The following is an 11405-nucleotide window of genomic DNA, read 5'->3' as shown; positions in this document are numbered from 1 at the left end:
AATGTAATGCGTTACTTTACTTCGTTACCTATAATAGTAATATCGTTACTGTAATCCATTACTTTGTAACTCGTTACCCCCAACACTGGTACACAAGCAGCGTGTCACCCGTTGCATACGGCACATTTATTTAAGGAAAGAGTAAGAGCAGCAACACAATGTGCTCGCTCTCTCCGCACGCCTCCGAGTGACCGCCCACCACATCCGCACCAGCGAAGAGGTGCCGCCGCGCGGAGGACCTGCAGGCTGCTGCTTTCGAGGCATATGTCCTCTGCTGTTTAATGCTCCATGTGCAATTGAATTTGACGAAGTGGGGGTGAGGCGGTGGATATTTTTAGGCCCTCTCACCTCCACACTTTTCAACGCCTTTACATTTCCGAGTGGAGTTTATACCCTGAAAGACAAGCCGCTTGCCTTTGGCCTAATAGACCTCAGGGACGACCCGCGGGGATATCTCTGTACTAGCTCTACGTGTGTTTAGTCTTTTCTTACCACTGTTGCCTTTCGCAGCGGGCTCATAATATCATGGCTGCAGGGATTTGCCGTAGGGGGAGATTATAGTTTTCATACCAGCTGCTGGAATCTGTGTGCGCAGTGACACACAGTTTATATGGAGGGATTCCTGATTCGGTGACTCGAGGTGATAATGACTAAGGTTATTTATTCATGACCTCTAACCTTTGGGGCTTCGACAGCCGTTCCTACACACACACACACACACACTCACACACATATTTGTGAGCATCACAAAGTCATAACATGCTTCATGACGGTCAACTTTGTTTGTTATTTTAAAACTTTTAACTGTGGAAGTTAAAAGGCAAGTTTATTTGTGGAGCACATTTCAACAACAAGGCGATTCAAAGTGCTTCACCTAAAAACATTAAAAGCATCAAAACATAATGAAGAAGAAAACAGGATCTTAAAACAATTAATAACAATCATTAAAACATTAAAAAAAAGTCAAAAAGCAAAAAGAAATGAATAAAAGTTGCAGTGCACTTTAAATAAAATGCAGTAGTGAGATGCAGAAATTGATTAATATCATTGAATCTGGTTCAATTAAAGGCAAGTGAAGAACTATCGTTTTAGTTTTAGATGAACTAAAGTTGCCTTACTTTGAGCCTCGTCTTTAAAGCTCGAGTGTGCTCAGCAAATATCATGCATGACCTCTACCTTGTGTATGAAAACTGATCGTGTGAACTTGTGTTTGTTGCAGAAAGGTGAGTTTATGGTCAAATATGAAAGTGGTTCATCTTCTGGTGAGCTACTTCACAGCAATCTGCCATGATGAAAACATATCCCACTTTGATTTTTGATATGTGTGGGTGGAAAAAGAAAAGCATTAGGATTGGTCTTCTAAACATAGACGTTCATCACATGATACAGGAGATGCATTAAACGGACCAAAGAGTTGGTGAAAGGTATAAAGAGGTCATGCTCTCAGTATTGACTTGTGGAGAACTTATGATGCATTTTTTAAATGATAAGAATGGTGGGAGCTTATTTGATATGCTGATTCATCTATTTTTAGACTCATGATAGATCATTTTGTGTACTTTGTAGCCCTCCAAAAAAGAGGTTTCCGCGATTTCCCCACAAAGATTTAGACCTCGATGTTGGTAAATAAAATACACAATTAAATATATGCAGTGAATACACATTTAAATGAAAGAATAAAGTGTGAACATATTAATAAAAAGGGAATTCAGTCTTTTCATCAAAGGTAAACATTATCCTCTGGTGTCAATACATGTATGTACTAATAGGACCAATGCTTAATAATTAGCATTTTAGATGCTGGTGCTAACATTTTAGGTGTTAACTCCTTAATTTACTTTAAATGCTTTTTTCTTCTTTGTCATTTTGCATCACTCTCCTGAATACTAATCGGTTACATTAGTATGCTGTGAAATAACTTGTTTTATTAATAATGCAATAATACTTGAATGGCACAGTTTAAATTAAATTTGTTGTAACAGTGTAATAAAATCTAATGTTAGAGTCCAACGTGACACTGACGTTGCCACAGCAGCGACTGTGTCTGTCTGTGTCGACCTTTCGTATATTGTCACCGCAGCTGGCCCTTTAACAAACTTCATCGGGGCATTGATGGGCGAAAAAAAAAAAATGTGAATGAAATCCAGCCATTCATAAAAATAGGCCACCACTGCGCTTTGATTGGCCAAACCGAACCCTCATGCATAATGAATTCCCCCCTGAGACGCCATTGGCTGCCGACCCAACAGACAGCCTCGCTCAGCCAATCAGCGCGCGTCTCCGCGGTGCCGCTCGAGCCCAGGGGGGAAAAACCGAGCGGGCCATTAACAGAAAGCTCAGTCAAGTTTTGTGAGTCGAAGAGGGCACATCGGTTTGTCAGCGCGCAGGCGATTACACGACTATCGACACGTTGTTTTTTGGGGTATTTGTGGATATTAATACCATATTCTTTGCATATCGAGGACGTATAAATACACATACAAGGTAAGCTGCAGTATTTCTTTTTTTAAAGCGCTGTTATGGCTGGGTATTTTTCTGCCGTTCTTCTGAGACAAACGAGCGCAACGCCATCTTATTTAAAGTTAAACCCCGTGTTATAACGGCTTTAATCTGCGGGGGGAATGGCCGTATTCAAGCCCAGCGTGTGTTGTATCTGCGTGGCTATTGGCGTTATCTTATCAGTGCGGTCAGGCGACTGTTTGTGATTTTTTTTTTTTTTTTTTTTTTTTTTTTTTTTTTTTTTTTTGTGAATGGACGTCCTTTTTTTTTCTTCTTTTTCTTCTTCTACTTCAATCCTCTGTTTCCACACGGGTCGAGTTTCACTTCATTGAGAAAAACAAGGGAGGGAGGGATGGGGGAAGGGCGGGAGGAGGAGGAAGAGGAGGAGGTGTCGGGTGATCTTCGTCCCCCCCATGTCCCCCCACCCTGAAGCCGCCTCTGAAGCGCAGAATTTCGGCCGAAAATTAGCAGTAAATCTGCTAATTTCGCGTCGGCTCACGGAGGAAAAGTTGGCGTGAATTACGCAGTATACAAGTTTGTCTGTATACTTTTTTTTTTTTTTTTTTAAACCGCAATGACTTTGAAACTGTAGTGGAAATTATAATCCCAACTGTGGTGGTAACAGTTTTTTTTTACATTTTGGTGCGTTTAGGGACCATATGGCCTTTACTGTTTTTATTGTCATAATTAGAATAATAGTTTTCCCCCAATAAAGTATCTAAATTAATAAACTAACTTTTTCCTCTTTTTAAAATGCATGTAAAGTCTCCAATTATGTATTGTATTGTGTTCCTTATTTGACCCACGTGTGAGTGGCCCAGAGTACATGAGTAAAGTTCCTCCTCCTGACTGATGTGTGCTCTTCTGCTCCGCACCAGTACGAGTACAGTTCTAGAGTAATACTGTAATATGTGCTAGGCCCACGTAATAATTGTCCCAGCAGTCGTTTACCCATTAAGATGGAGGAGTGAGTCGTATCACTCCGCCGAGGGAGATGTGAGGATGCAGTCATGTTGTCACATTAAAGGGAACTATTTGTTGTTGTTACAAGTGCGTCTGACTTCATAGTCCAGGTCTCATCGGCGCGGGACACTGTTTCCTACTCCACATCTCCAAGATGATTACAGTGGAGCGTAGTGCAGATGGCCAGTGAGCCGTTATATAAGTGTAGCTGTGTGCGCTCCATAACAGACTTTGTGTTTACGTTGTGTGTGTGTGTGTGTGTGTGTGGTGAGAGATTTGTTTGTTGGCCAAATAGCAGGCCGGAAAGGAGACGGTGGCCTTTTGTTGCAGCAAACAGATGGGAGATATGATCAGATATGAATCCCAACCGCTTTGACCGTCCAGTGAAACAACAGCAATGTGCCATTTCTTCACAGTTTTATTGATCGTTTCCAATCTTGTGTTTTTTTTGTTTTTTCTTCCAGTGACCCGCAACGTGACCCCCGTGCGCTGTCGCTTTAAAGCGAACACCTCCCTCTCCCCCCTCCCCCAATATCGGAGCCCCCTCCTCCCTCCCTCCCCCCCACACACATACACACACACAGACAACATGGACGGATTCTATGACCAGCAGGTCCCATTTATGGTCCCACCCAGCGTAAGTGGACACGTGCCAGCCTCACACACACACACACACCCACGTCCTCACACACAGATCCCTGTACATTTATAATAATGCACATCTGTAACATCTGCATTGTGACATCTTCCTCCTCCTCCTCCTCTTCCTCCCAGCAGCACAAGTCCCACGTGGAGGAGCCGTCGCACCACAGGGCCCTGACCGACAGGAAGAGGAAGTTTGTGGACACAGAACTCGCCCAGGACACGGAAGGTAACGGTCGCCGGACGTGATGCTGGTGTTTCAGTGACGAGGAGGAGGGAGCTCACAGTCAATGTCTTTTTGTTTTTATTTATTTATTTCAGATCTCTTCCAAGACCTCAGTCAGCTGCAAGAGATCTGGATTGCAGAAGGTAAATTCCACGATCATTTTATTAGAAAAATTATGCTGCACTTTAAGTTTTGTACCTTTTTTGTTGTTTTCTAAACAGGACGAACAGTTTTAAGATTAAAGATTAACTTGGCTGGAATGTGAAATATTGTTGTTTTTGTGTTAGCAATTAGAAGAGCAAAGTCCTGCTCATGAGAAACCGCCGACCTAGATACATTTGTTTTGCCTAAAAGTCGCTTTTTCTTCCTGTTAAATTACATTGTTACTCGTCGTTTCTTCTTCCAAAAAGCTCTTTTAATAAAGAGAAAAATATTCCAGCAGATTAGTTTTCTTTCACCTTTTTTTCCCGTCTGAGAGATTAAAAAGGACGCCGTGCTCTATTTCTTCCTCACGCGCTCCGTTCTCCTGTATCTTCACAGCCCAGGTGCCTGATGACGAACAGTTTGTCCCAGATTTCCAGTCGGACAGCTGTGAGTACCTGCTTTTGTTTTTGCTTTCAGTGTTCATCTCTGATTATTATGTGTGTGTCCTGAGCATGTTCTGTAGCTGTCGGTCAAACCCGGTCACGGTTTGCATGTCAGCCTGGTTTCTGGTCTGCGTTCAAACCTCGGTGGCAGTTTGTGCTCCGAAATCCTTCTTCAGCGTCGGGGGGAAAAGTGCTTTTTTTAGTTTCTGTCCCTGACCAGATGTCCAGGTCACCTCTCCTTTTTACATCGAATCATTATTTTTTTATATCCTGCCGAGGTAGAACACCATTCTTCAAAACACAGCTCTGGTAAAAAGCATCTCTCTCTCTCCCTCTCCCTCCATTTTGAGTTTAATCAGCCGGTTGGCATGGGGCACCACATGAGCCAAGCCCCTAATCTGATTTCACACTTTCCCGCACTCGGGCCCTGCTGCTGAAGTGGGCCAGATTCCAGTGGATGGGGCGGCCTTTCAGTGCTGCTCCACACAACTACCACCTCTCCTAAAAAAAAAAAAACCCCACACACTGTCTGCACCCCCATCCCTTACACTTCTCCATGCAGCCTCCTCTTTAGTTTCTGCACATCGCCTTCAGGAAACGTTTGAGTTACGACCAGTGGAGCGTCCCGTGACCCTCCTCTCCTTCTCGGCCTCTGAGTTTATGTTTTCGTCTGATGCGTAGGCGGTGGAGACGGGGTGTGGTTGCTGAGTGCCGTTGCCAGGGCTGTAAACTGACCACCAGGTCGACGCATTGACACGCATGTGTTTCCCCCCCCCCTTCATCCGAGGTCTGCTTCTACACAGTCGGCTCACTGTAAAGGTGCTGCTGTGGCAGAGTCCTTGACCTTGTGCTGTCAGTGTGTGTGAGGGATACTGAGAAGTGAGTTTGCTAGTTGTGCGTCTGTTGCCAGGCTGCAGACCGTTTTCTCTCTCACTCAATCTGGAGAAGATGCGTGGAGCTCATGTTTGAGGTCCGGCGGTGCAGGAGGGGGAGTTTGTGCGTCGAGCTCTCGTCCGTCAGTCCAGAAAAAGGGAGAAGGAGGAAAAAGAAGATGCCTAATTCTTTAATTTATTTACTTTCCTCTCAAACCCCGAGCCATGGCGTTGTCAGCGGTGCACCACGGCGGAGCTCACGTGCCCATTGTGGCTCCGCTCGGGTCCATCAGCGCCACGGGTGTATATTCCCCCCCCCTCCCTCCCTCCTCTGTGCCAAGGGGATCCAGTTTCTTGCCTGGCTATTATGTGGCGCCCCGGAAACTGCAGCCGATCCGCAGAAAGCTGCAGCGAGTGTCTAATGGTTACAGCGCGGGAGAAAGGGGGGGAAAAAAAAAAAATCATTCACCGCCATTAGATTACAGCCACGCTGATTCATGGGTATTGCTGCCGGGGCCGGGCCTAATGGGAGTCGCACGTGAAGTTTGATAGCTCCGGGCGCGCGCCGTGCTACCTAGCGGCGGGGGTTGGACGCGTTGTTGTTTCTCCGAGCGGGCCGTCATTAGGCCGGATGATAAATTGCCGCTAAGTGGCTGTCAGCCGAGGGAATACGCGGACGATGTCCATGCGTCCATTTATCCATCAGTTCCAAAAATGTGGTTAAGATAACTGCTGCACTTCTGTTCATGGCTTCAATTAGAGCTGATATCTGGAGTTGATCTAATGCACTCAACTGTGTTGCTCCTCTGTGTGTCTCCTCCTGTCCAGTGATGTTTCATGGCCCGCCGCCAGCCAAGATCAAACGGGAGCTGACTCCCTCCAAAGAGTTCTCCCCCTGCCGCCAGGACCGGAGCCCCATGCCCTACGGAGAGAAGTGCCTCTACAGCTACAGGTATGTCGGAGGTCGTCGCCCCGCCGGTGATCGCGCCCCGCGCTTTTGAAGGGGTTCTGACTATGCGTCTCCTCGTACACAGTGCCTGTGACAGGAAGCCCACTCCCGGGTTCAAGCCATTAACTCCGCCCTCGACGCCAGTCTCTCCATGCGGAACGCACCCGCTGGGCGAACAGACTCCTCCTCCTCCTCCTCCTCACCCACGCCTCGCCAACCTGACCCCGGGGCCGCATCCGCATCCTCTGCACGTGCAGCAGCAGCAGCAGCAGCAGCAGCCCATAACGGCGAGCGCAGGCTCTCCCAACCAGCAAGCGCTCCCAATCCACAGCCCGCCCTTCGCCGTGCCGTGCGCGCCCATCAGCCAGGATGCCAACACCTTCTCACCTGAGCACAGGTGAGATGAGCGTCTCTTTCCGGGGGGTGAAGGGCAGGGGGCGTGTCTTAGTTTTTTTTTTTTTTTCACAACCTCACTCTTTCTCCTCCATCTTCTAGGTTCCAGCGGCAGATGTCGGAGCCATGTCTACCGTTCCCGCCGTCAGAGAGGCAAGGGCGCCCCCAGTTCCTTCCCCAGCCTCCCAGCAACAACAACAACAACAACAACAACAACAACAACAACAGTCTGCCACGTGACGGCCGGCCGCCGTACCACCGGCAGATGTCGGAGCCGCTGGTAGCCGTGCCGCCCCAGGGGTTCAAGCAGGAGCTCGTCGACCCGCGGTACGCGGAGCAGGGCGTCCCCAGCATGGGCCCCCAGGGGCCCCAGCGGCAGGCTGCGTTCCACCCCATGGCCATCAAGCCGGAGCCGCGAGACTTCTGCTTCGATTCTGGTGAGCGGAGAAGAAACGTTAGAGAAATGAGAGGCCGTTAGCTCTCAAGTCCGTCGCCCCGCTGCGTGAAAGTAATTGTCTCGGCCTGTGTGAAAGTGGAGCGGAGCGCAGGGTGAGGAATGTGGCCGTGTTTGTTCTCGGCGCTAACGCGCGGCCGCGAGTTTTAGCATGCAGCAGAGGCCTGAGCGCGCATGTGCTCATTTCACACACACACACACACACACACTCGCTCCCTCAAAGCCTAATCTGCATCGTTCCTCAAGAGTCACGCCAATAAAGTAAAAGTGGGTCTTTTAGCTCAGCCTAAGCCTCCAAGGGCAAACAGTAAATGGGTCACCCAGCCAGGTGCAGAGAACCTCTTCGCCGAGCCGAGCCTACCTTGGAATAGATCTCGGCCAGAAGCCCTCGGAGGACTTAGTGACCTGCAGCGCGGCAAGTCCATCGCAGGAGCCTGGAAACATCTTTTTCAGAGAGGTCCTCGTCAAACGATGCTGTTTACTCGCTCCGTTCGAAGCCCGAGCGACTTGGCGCTGCTTTGTTTGATCCTCCCGCCCACACGCCCAGCTGCCGTCCCCGCTCTCCTGAAACGCTGCAACTTTTATTTATTTATTTCTTTAATCTTTTCGCGCTCACGCACGCACTCTCTCATTCCTTTTGCGCCTGGCGGGTGACCGGCTGGCCCGGGCTGTGTGATGTAATGACAAATCCTCTTAGCGTCTTATAGCCTTTTTTAAATACCTACGTCACGGAGGCCTCGCATCTCTGGGCGGAGGGAGGAAGTCAACGCGGGACGTGCTGTTGGTCTGCGGGCGGCGACGACGCAATCTGTGTCACGCCGGGGTTTTTACATCCATGCATTATCATTATTAGCGTTCTTTAAATTCCCTCTTTTTTTTCTTTCTCTACATGCGTGCAAAGACTTTCCAATAACTATGACTCCCTGCAGACTCTTCCCATAAGTGAGGACAAGAGGAGACACAGAAGATTGATCTCTGGTTGCCTTATCAGTAGACAGGAAACAGAATAATGGATTGGGGGGAGGCTGGCGTAACTCGATTGTCATTGAGATTTAATACAGCAACCATGGTGCTAATCTCGTTTAAAGGCTCGGTGGACATGCGGGGGATGTTGTGTGCTGAGTGTTCTCACTCTGAGCTGGGCTTTAGTCCACTCCTAAGTGTGTGTGTTGGAGATTGGGCATTTTTAAGCCCAGCTGTTGGCGCTACGGCGACCAGAAAAGCAGCCGCCGTGTGTTTTTTTTTTTTGTGTTTTTTTTGTGCGTGTATATATTTATCGGCCTGACTTAACCCGCTGACATAGCGCTCCTCTGTAAACATCCGGCAAAGCTGCGCGTCTTTGTGCACCGGTGGCAGCGCTCCAAATATATCTCGTCAGCTGCGAGGTGGATTTTGATACGAACGGTGAGGACGTCTAAATTTACACGCCCGTCTTCTCTTGTTTACAGAAGTGCCTAACTGTCAGTCATCGTTTGGGAGAGCGGGGAGCTTCTACCAGAATAACCATGAAAGTAAGTTATTGTCAGCTTCTTTTTAATTTTGTTGTGTGTGTGTGTGTGTGTGTTTGATGCTCCGCACGACACTCTCTCGGGAAGATGTCCGGCTGCATTGCCTTTGCCTGCAGTTCGCCCTCTTAACCCGCCGCTCCGATTTTCCCCGTTAAAGCGTTCTTTCCGTCTTCCTTGCAGGCTTCTCCTTCGACAGAGATGCTCAGCTGTACTTTGACGACACCTGCGTGGTCCCAGAAAGATTAGAAGGTAAGAAAACGTCTCGATATGAAACCCAAGTACGAGATATCGCATTCGCACAAAGTCGGACTAGTCCAGAACGGGTCTCGGTCGCCATCTGGCAGGAATGCCTCGCCACACTGTGGTCGCGGTGGAGTCCGGTGCTGACGGCCTCCTTGTCTCTCTTTCTCTCTCTCTCTCTCTCTCTCTTTCTCCCGCTCACAGGTAAAGTGAAACAGGAACCCTCCGTCTACCGCGACGGCCCTCCCTACCAGCGCCGCGGCTCCCTGCAGCTCTGGCAGTTCCTGGTCACGCTGCTGGACGACCCGGCCAACGGCCACTTCATAGCGTGGACCGGCCGCGGCATGGAGTTCAAACTCATCGAGCCCGAGGAGGTCAGTCCCCGCCTCCTCCTCCTGCAGACTCCAAGCTCCCTACATGTCTGTGTGGCTTACGGCAACTCTCTGTCCCTCAGGTGGCTCGTCGCTGGGGCATCCAGAAGAACCGACCGGCCATGAACTACGACAAGCTGAGCCGCTCGCTCCGCTACTACTACGAGAAGGGCATCATGCAGAAGGTAAAGGCACGTTCACCCCTTTTCCTTTCTCGCCCTCCAGCCGCCCTCCTGCCTCAGCATAGGCTCAAATAGTGGAGATAGGGAGTGACTCATTAGGGAATACTAGCCTGCAGGTCCCTCCTCTCCTCCTCTTGAATATGTATTATATATAAGTGTTTGTTGGCTCAGGTTTCAACTAGATTAAAATGAAGAGATGTGAAAAAGTAGATCCCCGGGACGCCTTAAGGACGCGAGCTAACCGTGTCTCTCGTCGTGTTTCCTCAGGTGGCCGGTGAGAGGTACGTGTACAAGTTTGTGTGCGACCCCGAGGCGCTCTTCTCCATGGCGTTCCCCGACAACCAGCGGCCCAGCCTGAAGATGGACCCGGACAGCCTGCCGGGGCCGGACGACGACACCGTGCCCCTCACCCACTACGAGGAGACGGCCCCCTACCTGCTGGACGGCGGGGAGTGCGTGGCGGGACTGCCCTTCCCCGACGGCTACGGCTACTAACGGGCACACGGCGAGGAAAAAAAAACACACTCCTGATGAAGTCTCTCGACGATCCCACTCTCAAAAGAAATTTAAATGAGAATCCAGAGATGGGAACTTTCCGAGCCGCCGGGAAGGAAAGCGCTCTTGCTCCACGGCCCCTCCCTCCCCTTGGAAAACCTTCATGGAACTCTGAATGAACGAGGGGAAAGAAAGGCTCTTCTACTGAGAGAGAGAGAGGGTTGTGAAACCGCTGAGGGTGAACTGGACTGCAAAAAAAAAGAGGGCTGCCGTTGCTACGGAGACCAAACGAAGCGAGGTCGCACGCGCCGCCATCTTTTTTAAACAGAACTGACGAAGCCCCCTCTTTGTACCAGACTGAAAGAGTTGTTGCATTTCTGATTTTTTTTTTTTTTTTTTTTTTGTGACAATCTGTTTTTCTTAAAAACAATCAAGTAACCAAACTAAATATTGAAAATAAAAAAATATCTAATGAGACAACCTACATGCAGCACTATTCTATAGTTGCCTTTTTGGTCCCCACCCACCACTGCACCCCATTTTCATGTCGCCACATCTGAACTACAAGATCCGTTAAAGGGCTTTAATTTGCAAAAAACGGAATTGACAAAATCAACCACACACACACACACACACACACAACATAATCTAAAAACCACAGCTTTGTTTTCTGTAGATTGAATACTTTTCTTTTTTTCAATGCCAGCTGTTTTTACATTTGTTTGAGCTGTATTTCAGTCTGCTGTCGTGTAACTGTGTGAAACGCTCTTTAACGGTTGAGATTGTACCCGCTTCCCTTTTCTGGAGACGCACACGACTCCTCCCACTCATCGCTGGCTGGGTCCTCAAGTTCAGAGATGATTAGCACTCCATCTCCTCCGCTTCAAAAGGGACGCAAAGCCAAGTCCATTCTCCCACAGGCGTTGATAATTCATAAAAAAAAATGTATTTATTATCTGATAAATGGTCCCGTTGTTCCTTTTTTTATTTTTTTTATTTTATTTTCTTGTATCTCAGTCCGGGT

At 48.5% G+C, this 11405-nt stretch overlaps 1 protein-coding gene across 1 annotated transcript; it reads left to right on the top strand.

Moving 5' to 3' along the window:
• Positions 1-4051: 4051 nt before the first annotated feature.
• Positions 4052-10715, top strand: etv5a (ETS variant transcription factor 5a; the record flags this gene model as incomplete). The annotated part of the gene is made up of 12 exons (XM_079231145.1): positions 4052-4099; positions 4237-4333; positions 4426-4473; positions 4871-4921; positions 6618-6741; positions 6824-7135; positions 7234-7568; positions 9034-9096; positions 9274-9342; positions 9538-9707; positions 9788-9889; positions 10154-10715. 12 exons carry the CDS (start codon positions 4052-4054, stop codon positions 10379-10381), a joined length of 1647 nt encoding a protein of 548 aa, XP_079087271.1. The 3' UTR covers positions 10382-10715.
• Between the last annotated feature and the right edge of the window lie 690 nt (positions 10716-11405).

Source organism: Taurulus bubalis (assembly GCF_910589615.1).
Source record: "Taurulus bubalis genome assembly, chromosome: 15".
NCBI lineage: Eukaryota > Metazoa > Chordata > Actinopteri > Perciformes > Cottidae > Taurulus > Taurulus bubalis.
Note: the sequence above shows the minus strand (reverse complement) of the source record. Positions and strands in the feature narration are given on the sequence as shown.